Genomic DNA, 10,720 nt, shown 5'->3' on the forward strand with positions numbered 1-10,720 from the left:
GCCATGTGTCAGTTAATTCAGGTTCCCATAATTTATCATAGCGTTGGCTACCTGTATGCAATCCTCTCTGGGTAAATGATCTCTGTTTTTTATTTACATAGGTGTAAATGTGACATCTGGCTTTGACATCTCCTTCTACACTGTCCAGTGTATGTAGGCGTAACATACCTTGGTGTTGGCAACTCAGAGAGTTCTGTGGACCCAAGACAAGTAGTCTGGTAAAGCTGAGTTACCAGAAACCTGCCAATTCTTTCTGGAAGAATGATCTTTCCCTCTGGTGTTCACCACTAACCTCTGGCCTCAAGCTATTCATTTGATTCTTTTGCATCCTCGCCTCTTAGTTATACTCGAAATACACAAGATCTAAGGCACAAACCACATGAAACTCAAGAAGGATGACGAAAATGTGGATGCTTCACTCCTTCTTTAACGGGGGAACAAAAATATTCACATGAGGGGATAGGGAGGAAAATTTTAGGGCAGAGAATGAAGGAACGGCCATTCAGAGCCTGCCCCACATGTGGTCCATATAGATAGATAGATGGATAGATAGATAGATAGATGATAGATAGATAGATATAGATATAGATATATAGATATAGATATATAGATATAGATATATAGGTATAGATATATAGATATAGATATAGATATAGATATAGATATAGATATAGATATAGATATAGATATAGAATTAGATATGGATATATATCCACCAAAACTAGATAAGATGGATGAAGCTAAGAAGTGCATGCTGACATGAACCGGATATAGATCTCTCCTGAAAGACACAGCCAGAACATGTCAAATACAGAGTCAAATGCCTGAAGCGAACCACTGAACTGAGAACGGGACACCCATTGGAGGAATTAGGGAAAGGACTGAAGGAGCTGAAGGGGTTTGCAAGCCCATAAGAACCAACCAGAGCTTCCAGGGACCAAACCACTGCCCAAAGACTACACATGGACTGACCCTGCGTAGGTAGCAGTAAATAATATTGTTGGGGCAACAGTGGAAGGGGAAGCCCTTGGTACTACCAAGGTTGAACCCCCAGCGTAGGGAATGTTGGAGAGGGCAGTAATGGGGGTTGGACAGGGAGGGGACACCCATTTAGAACGGGAAGGGGAGGGGTTAGGGGGCTGATGGACAGGAAACCAGGAAAAGGAATAACATTTGAAATGTAAATAAGAAATGCCCAATTTAATAAAAATGGGAGAAAAAGAATAACAACAAACAAACCAACAAAACAATAAAGAAAATGTTCCAGGGGCAGTGCAGGGGAATAGTGGTGAACAATAAGGGGGATGTATAGGGGGATACACATATGGGGAAGGGAGAGGGAAGGGAATGGGGGCTTAAAGAAGGAAACAAGGATGGGGAATAAAGTTTGAAATGTAAGTAAAGAAATATATCTAATAAAAAATTTAAAAATATCGTTCCTCCAAAATTGCTGGAATTCAATAAATGTGCAGTTATAACCGATGCTTTATTATAAGGAATGCAGAGGCATACAGCTCTGTGTGTCCTGATCGTTTTTTATATTCCTATACTGAATGTTTTTATTTCCTCTAATGTATTAGAGAAATACTTGTGTTTCTCCTTTGTTTGTCATTATAAAGGAAGCTAAATTTGTGAGCACAAGGATAAAGCAAGGATAATTTTCGTCATGTATGTGGGATCCACAGAGCACGATACACTGTCTACATCAAGAGCACAGTTTCCTGTGCAGTTCTGGCTGGCTGTGAACTGATGGTGAAGCCTAAGCTGCATGAGACTTGCAGAACACCACTGTTGCCTTACACTTGTGCTGTTACAGGAGGAAGAACCACACATGACTCAGGACGGTCTTGTGAGTGAGGGTTAAAGGTCACATTGTTATTTATTAGCAAAAATTAATTTATTCAAGAACATTTTAAAGTTGGGAGTCAATGAGTTCAATGTATATAGCCTTAAGAATATAGCATATTAATTAAAAAACTAAAGTTAACAAATAAATAACAAAACTTCAAACGTAAACAAATAAAACCAAATGCATAAAACCAAACTTCAAACTAAAAACAAATATAACAAGTAAATTAGTCAGCATTCAATTCCTGCTGATTCTTCAACATATAACTCCAGCCTGTTGCTGGCCTTGCAAACACAGCAGAACGGCAGGTAAGATGGTAAAAATCTCCAAGATGAATGTAGACCTGCCTCACTCGGAGTGGTTGGTTGTTGATGGACAAGTCGTCAAAAGGTTAAACGTGAGGCGTGTTCCAGGCCACATCTCAAGGTCTTTCAAATTTAGCCCAAGATTGGTATGGTTACAAGGACTGAGATGTGGGAGGTGGTGTCAATCTTTGCACCCTCAGTGCTCCTGGTGGACAGTTCTGTCTCTGAGAGCTGTAATCCTGCTCTGTGCCCTGGGAAAGCTTCTGCTGCAGTGTTCAGACCTAGGGGTGGAAAAGGCCTGGTGAGAACCTGCCATGTCACTTATCCCATACACAGCAGCACAATTCAGCAGGATAATCCAGGATGATCTTTCATCTGAGGTCATTCTCTCATGCCCAAGAGAGAAGGGTAAGAGATCCCACAGGACTGCATATTTTCCCAGCTTTTAAAACTGCTAAAAATTAAACAGTGAACAGCAGATAATTCCAATCATACATATACATTATATTTTAATATCATGTAGCAATGTCTCAATGTCAGATGAGGAGAGATATGAACAAACTAGAAAAAATAGGAAGGCCTTGGAAGCCCGGCCATCACTGAAATGAAGACTATTATTATTCCTCCAGTGCAGGAATATGCCTGGGGTCCACATGGCAACCTCAATATCTGCAAAGACCCAGAGAAACAATATCTCAAGAAGTACATGCACACTGAAGTGATATTATACTTGGCAAGAATATGCTGCATGGAAATCTTGCCGAGGGTAGGCATTGAAGTCCAAAGGAGATACTCATGCAGAAAATAAACTATACCACTCCTTTGTTTATGTGTATCGTAAAACTATTTGTGGGGAGACCTAAAGGCACTGGGCTCAGATAATACAAGAGAGCACAGACTGGAGGGATCAGTACACAATAGCCAGAATCTCTATGGATCACATACACTTCATGGACGGAATTTCTTTTAAAATGGACAAGAAAAATATTCTGAGATGCTCCTACGTGACAGGTGCTGAGAACTATGGAGAAAGTCACACACCCAATAAGACAGTTTATAAGTACAGGGAATCTACTTGGGTCCTCTCATCCTGTGCTTTCAAATCCTCTCAGTGACACCGAAATGATGCTGCATCTTCTCAGACAAGGCCTTTTGCTCAGTGACCAGTTTTTGCTGATTCAGGGGGTCCTGCAGACTTTCCTCCATTCTCTCCTCATCCAGGTCATTAGAAGATTATATTGTCCATGGAGACATACATGTATACAGACACAGACAGACAGACACCCAGACATACACACTTTTGAACTCACCCAAATATATTTGTTCACATATACAAGCAGAGTATTTTGCAGAATGTGGTTAGTTTCCCAGTTAATGGTAATAGAAGGGATCACCCAGTCTACTATTGTGGCATAAGAAAAAAAAACCTGGAGTGGAGTAAGTACACAGTGAGCATAGCCTAAAGACAGCTCAGCCAATAAAGTGTATTCCCCTGAAAATCAGAAATTAGAAATGTGACATCTAGGCTGTTAGCCAAGCCTGCTTAGCAAGGTCACAAGGCCGTGCACAGGAGGCTGATTTCAGGAAACAGAGCACTGGGTGGGGGCAGGTGAGCCTCTTCAGTCCTCTGCTCACTGTTTCCCAGTGCATGCAAAGTGAGCTGCATTTTTCAATATGAGGTCCCTTTACCATACAGTACCTGACAGGGGAAACAAACTACCAGCACAAACAGCTAGGAAATCTCCATAACCACAATCCAAGGTAAAACTTGGACTGGGATGCTATCAGATATAATTCGAGTAAGAGAAGGCTAATTCAAAGCCAAATGCTGGCAGGTATAATCAAACTCAGCCGCAGTCCATGGAAGGGCTGGACAACATTGTACCTTTTCACTTTCTGACTGATGGACATCTGGGTAATTTTGCTTCATGGCTGCTCTGAGGTGAACCACTAAACACTAATGTGCCACAGTTTCTCTGCTCACACCTACTTCTTATTCTGGAATCGCTGTGTCAAAAGGTTGAACTTTCACAAGAGTTGTACACAGCTTCTCACAGGGCTACCCATTTGACACCTCCAGGAATGTCTGAGGGTCATCACTGTTCTAAACCCTCCTTACAGATGAGTGAAAATTTTTTCTGATTTTCACTCAGATCAAATGATTTTGAATAACAATGGTTAAGATTGCCACAACACAACACAGGGTGAGTGCTTTGGACGATTTTGAGCCTAAGGTTCTGTCTGAGGCAAAGATGTGATTCCACCTCAGCATAACTCCTGGACATCTTCTGCTTGCAGATTCAACTCTAAGCAAATTAATCTTTCAATTAACAAATTCCAGGCCAAACTCCAAAGCCAAGGTATATTCAACCAAGTTTAGGCCAATCTGGAAAGAAAGTGGTGGCAGGTAACGATTAACATAACCAGGATGTTGAGAAGACACAACAAGCCACATGACCTTCCAGTGTTACTATACACCGAGAGCAAAGAAGGCAGAAGAGCTCTGAGTCATCAGTTTCGACACTGAGGTATATAGATTTCACACAGCAGCCTCTCCTCACATCCCTGTACCCTATTCAAGTTTTCTCCAAGTAATATCAATGTGTATGAATAGTTTTCCCAGTGTAAATAGTTTGAATAGTGATCAAGACCCCATTAAGATTATGTTTTCTCTTCTTCTTTCTCTCTCAGAGTGTTTGTGGTGTGTGTGTGTGTGTGTGTGTGTGTGTGTGTGTGTATACTTTTACATGTTTCTAAATATGCACATATAGACTTATACAATATATATAAATATATATATATATGTCTGTGTTCAGAAAATTGATGACTTCACACACACATGTGAAAAAGCACACATATACACACACTTATATATATAAGACCCCCATATCACAAACAATTAAAACAAACAACTTCCAAAGTACAATATGCACCATAGTCATAAACATGATCACACATATATGTACCCACAAACACACAAAAAACACCCCCCCACACACACAGAGTCAGAGAGAGATGGAGAGAGGGAGAGAGGGAGAGAGGGAGAGAGGGAGAGAGAGAGAGAGAGAGAGAGAGAGAGAGAGAGAGAGAGAGAGAGAACAGAAATCATAAGTGAGAAGCAGAAAAGAATGGGGAGGCCATCCTGCTGGAGGAACAGTTGTTGAATACATATTAGGCAAAGGAAATGTGTCAAGTGAGAGCTTAGACACTGCTCTCCATCCCTTATAGAGTAAACCTGTGTAGAGAATGCACTTCTTGGGCACACTAGGTTGAGAGAGCTGGACAAAAATATCCCTCTAATCCTCACATATCTCACACAAACCCTCACCCTGAGAGAAGTCTTTCCTACATCCCTGTTCATCCAGTCAGCTCCAGGACATAAGCCACAGGAAAGAACACTAAAACACTGACATAAAACAGGACGGACAAACTGCTACTCAAGCTCTGTCACTAGAAACCACGTATTGGACAGGCAGAAGGGACCATTTTCAATGTACGGGGAAAAGGAGAGAAAGTCCACAAGCCCCATCATAATTGACAATGAGAGCCATTCTTTTGGCAATTGAACTGAACTCTAATCAGTTCTGTGCACTACAAAGACGGCTACCTCATGGCATCCCTCTAGCATAATGGCATGTAAGTGTGCAGTGTGTGATCAACAGATCCCCCTTAAGGAAATGCATTTTCTAGTTGAGCAGGAGGATTTGGTTGTCAATCCTCCAGTTTCTTGCATGAAGCTAACATCACAGAAAGTTTTGTAAATGTTCAAAGAGATGAACAACTGGATGAGACCTAGGAGAGTGTCTGGATAAGGTGGAGAAAGGTTAAACTGGTTTGACTTGGTTTATGCTTAGATATCAGGAAAACCTGCCCTTGATGCTTCATTCATCCTACCTGAGGCTGCTTGTTACACGGATTTTCATACTGGCTTCCCCACAGAACCTTGTTGTTTCCTTAATAGACTCTTCCAGTGCAATCTGTTCCCATAGAAGCTCCCTGTTCTCATGCCGTGCTCTCTGGGCATTGTTCTTCAGCTCAAACAACTCAGTTAGGAGGGGGCAGAAGCTGCGGCTGAGACACAAAGAAAAAATGGTGAATCCCAGCCAGTCTCCAACTTCCTCCCACGTCTCCAAGTCCATTACTCCTTCTAGGGTCCTGATCTGAAGAGAGTCCCAGATTATAGTCCAAGTCCACAGTAGCCATGGAGCATGACCTAGAGACAGGTCAAATGGAGAAAAGAGCCACATTCCAGAAGACTCAGGGCACTTCTCAAAAACCTGACACCATTGATTCAAGTTTTTCCCAGAAGAGGACTTAATCCCCATGTGTGCTTATTTGTCCATTTTATTAGAATGTCGCTTGAGGGCAATCTTTCTGTGTCCTGTGTGTCCTAGAGCCTTCCTTAGACACAGGCTTCCTGGTCTGCTTCAAACACTAAAAAGCCTGATCCTCACTTTACTTCAAAGATAAGAATGGGCTGACACATGCTGTGCCCTGTGCTGGGGTCACAACCTTGTAAGTTACTCACCAGTACCAGTCATTTTCCAGTGTGAGGTGTGTACATTTGACCAAAGCTCTATTGACCTGCTCGCTCATTTTCTTCATGTCGGTCATCACTTCCTGGTGCTGCATCGTGAGCATTTCAGACTCAAAGTTGTTCCTGTGGTAAGGCATGGTCCAAGGATGAAATAACATTATGAATGAAGGATTCAAGAATTACATGAATTCAGACTGAATCCTGAACTACCCCAGCCTAGGACATGCCACGCCCTTGCTTCTTGGTACTGGGTCATTTGATATTTATTAAGTTTATTATTGTGAACACGGAGACAGCAGTGCCAGGAAACAGAAGGAGGGAGCTGATTTGCTTGAGCTCCCTGAGGGGGTTTGAAGGAATAGACTAGCTTGCCAAGAACATTCGAGGACCCTGTGTCACAATCCAGGCTCCAACTTAAGCCCATGAAGACTATTCTCCTGTTCTTAGGTAACAATTCTCAATCATAGAATCTATTGCTACATGAAAACCCAAAGGAACATGAACAGTATTTACAGGGAAAAGAATTTATAACACGCACCAGGAGATTCCCATGTGCGTCCACCTGAGCAGATGTGAAATGTTCTACTGCTCACAGTGAGGCTCTCACCCTCATCATTATCATGCCATGGAAATTGACACAGGATAATTCTCAGGCCAAATCAGAACATAGAATACCCAGATCTTAAGTGATACACACAAACACACTCACACATGCATACACACACACAAACTCACACAAAACACTCTCTCTCTCTCTCTCTCTCTCTCTCTCTCTCTCTCTCTCTCTCTCAAATACAATTAGAATGCCAATTAAATACAAGGCTGTGGCATTATCTCCAAATACAATGAATAAAATCAGAGAAAACCAATGATCCCCTGTTGTCAGTCCAGTCACACACTGTGAGGTAGCAAGTGGGATTGGGTCCCTCCAGCCCTTCACAGGACCTATTGAACCCAAAGCACCTCCACGTCAATTACAACAATGATTGCTCATAATCAGAGCACCTAGAAATTCCCACAAGCCAACACCTGTCCAGTCTCCTTAAACCACACAATGAGAGCTCACACACTACTACCCTCACTCCCAGACTGTGATTCAATCAGGACACAGGCTATGATTTACGTTTGTAGGAATTAAAATAGCCTGTGCCACCATCCCATTCCCATCTGAACTTCACATTCTGATGCAATCAGGAAAGTGATTTTGACCATGAGGACACCCTGGAGTTGTAGCCTACTGTGATGTGAGGAAATGTGGATTTAACAGAACTTGCATTGTGACTACCTGTCATTTAAATTCTTTCCCGGGTAATCGGCCAGGATACTCCTGAGTTCATCTCTCTCCTTCTGCATCTTCTGGAGAGCAATTTTGATGTTCTCCAAACGCTTCATTCTCTCCTCTTCAACAGGTGTCGTGGAGGGTTGGGACGATGCCTTCTGATCAAACTCTGTAGGTAGATAAATACCAGTAAACAGGCATATATGTGGACACAGTGTCAAGAAAAACTATGCTTACTCTAAACAAAAGTCTGAGGATGAACAGTTCTACAGATACAGTGAATCCCTGACAGAGCAAGAAAGCTATCTTTAAGCTGAACTCAGCTAGTTCCCTGTTCCCACCGTCAGAGCCATATGATGACATATGCCATCATAGATATAGACCACACCTCCTAAATCCATTCCTCTGTCACTGAAATTCTAAAGCTGGCCTAAACAAGAAGAATTGGAGGACCTTCTCAGCTAATGTCTGATGTGAGGCAGGTAAGTCCTTGAGTTCAAACTGCTTAACATCTTGAATCCCTAATCATGTGTGTTCAAGGACAAAGTAACTGAGACCTTGATATATGACCAGGAGAGTATCCCTCTTGGCATCAATTACCCAAGTAATCTACAGGACACTGCTGAGAATGAAGTGTTTCAACAGCCGATCCTGGAAGAGACACTTTGTTATTCTTATAAAGGCTCATCCTGGTATTCTTTGACACTGCCCAGGACACTAAAGAGATCCAAGGAAAGCCCCTTGACATATAACAGTTCTTGGTTTTCTGTCAAACTAATGATCAGAAATTATTGTGTCTGGTCAGCCATTAGGAAGACTGAGGCTCTAAATCATACGTCCTACTCCTGGAAGGACCAACACAAGCCAACCTCCTCCAGGGAGCTCCCCTTGCCCTGCCCAGTACTCACTTGACCTCCTCAAGGACCTTTCCATTCGTCTTCTTCTCCAACATGATGGAAGGCTAGCCTCCCTCTGCCTTGGTCTGGTGCCTGCATGGATATGATTGTCCCTCCGAAAGAGACTGAGGATCCTGGAGAACATGCCTCCTCGGGAACCCATTAGGAAATGAAGGGAAATCGCTCAGGCAGTTGGTGTCACCACAACACTGCTGACATCACAGAACATTCTAGTGTCTCCTGGATACAAGAGAATTTCCAAGGAAGACACTACCGGTGATGTCACTGGGAAATGCCATAGCTTACTTGCTAACTACCTCCACCCAGACTGACCAGTTTCTGCAGTGGCTTTTCCAGAGACTCACTTTTGAGCCAGGGAACACCCATTCGCTCACTCTCCTTCCAGAGCTTCAGAGTTCTCACTCCTTCATTACAACTCAGTTGCTGAGGAGAGGGAGAGTTGTATCAGGCCTTGAAATGGATAGAACATCTTGGTTAACAGCCAAAGATCTAAAGACCGTGGATGAGGGATATTCTTCTTCCTGAAATGTATAAATCCAGGGTCCGTGCATGTGACATATAATCCATTTGCCACAATTTTTACTGTTCCCTAGAGGCCAATATTTTTTCCTACTCCTTTAAATGTATGCAAGCTGGACCTGTTGTTTCATGGATTGTGCCTTGAGAGGGGTCATGGTTTCAATATATTCACCCATGTTTTTTCCTGAAAAAACCCATTTTGTGCAATGGAAACTCCCTTTTCCTGGCAAAAAAGCTTCTCAGGTATAGAGCAAACATCAAATTGTAAACTTTCTGTCCATTCTTAAAGTTAAAATCCCCAAAAGTGAGGGAGGAACTGAGACCCAAGCGAGAGCCATGGAGGGGCAGAATGCAGAGGTGCTGCTGGCCAAGGAAGAGCAGGAGGAAGCAGAGAAGCTGTAGCACATCATGGTGCACTGGGAGCTAGAATTGGAGTTCAACCTGGGCAACCTGCTGGCTTCACTCTGAGGACCTACAGGGTGCTTAACCATCATTTATAACTCAGTATCTGGTGTCTCTCTGGCCACCGTTGGAACTGCATTCAGAGGAACCACAGACAAAAGTCATCCAAAGAACAATTCACCAAAATAAATAAAAATTAGTACATTTTTCTTTCAAAAAGGCATACAAATGTATGGTCAAGTCAAACAAAACCCAAGGAAACACAAGAAATGAAATATTTCACAACAACCCAAGAGTGCAAGAAACAGTATAAAAACAATCTCTTAGGGGTTGGGAATTTAGCTCAGTGGTAGAGCAAGGCCCCGGGTCGGTCCCCAGCACCAAAAAAAAAAAAAAAAAAAAAAAGAAAAGAAAAGAAAAAAAGACCAATCTTTTAAATCTATAATAATTCTATATGTATTTCTTGAAATAGCAGTTGGAGGAAGCAGGCTGTCATGCTCTTATAAGTTCCATAGCCTCATCAACCCTTGTGACAATCTACACCTGTTTGATTTTTTCTTAAGCACAGATATGTGTGAGTTAGAATCCCGAGGTCTGTCTGTGATCAGACTGTAAACTGTAGTCAATGTAACACTGGCAATCATTAGCCACAATCTTCAAGTTTCCCTTGTAACATCAGAGCACTGCCATAACTTTGGAAAGCAAAACTCACCCTCCACCAAACTATCCTCCAAAATCCAGTCTCTCCAAAACACCAAGTCCATTCCTCATGCTATAAAGTATGACGGCCAAGCCTTGCATATGAAGGATCGATATTGCAGGCTCTAATACCTCACCAAAGAGACATTGCCCTAAATTCTTTTACAAGTCCGGTTTCCATGATAAGAGTTATATTAAAATATTATCCCAATC

General features: G+C 42.3%; 1 protein-coding gene across 1 annotated transcript; it reads right to left on the reverse strand.

The window, feature by feature from the left end:
* Positions 1-1,854: 1,854 nt before the first annotated feature.
* LOC148000785 (disks large homolog 5-like) lies at positions 1,855-9,106 on the reverse strand. The gene is made up of 5 exons (XM_087587069.1): positions 8,879-9,106; positions 7,977-8,139; positions 6,683-6,814; positions 6,049-6,225; positions 1,855-2,435 (listed from the first exon to the last, which is right to left on the reverse strand). The coding sequence occupies exons 1-5, from the start codon at positions 9,027-9,029 to the stop codon at positions 2,351-2,353; spliced, it is 708 nt and encodes a 235-aa protein (XP_087443195.1). The 5' UTR covers positions 9,030-9,106; the 3' UTR covers positions 1,855-2,350.
* Between the last annotated feature and the right edge of the window lie 1,614 nt (positions 9,107-10,720).

Source organism: Rattus norvegicus, chromosome 15 (genome assembly GCF_021556685.1).
Source record: "Rattus norvegicus strain SHRSP/BbbUtx chromosome 15, alternate assembly SHRSP_T2T, whole genome shotgun sequence".
In the NCBI taxonomy this organism is placed as follows: domain Eukaryota; kingdom Metazoa; phylum Chordata; class Mammalia; order Rodentia; family Muridae; genus Rattus; species Rattus norvegicus.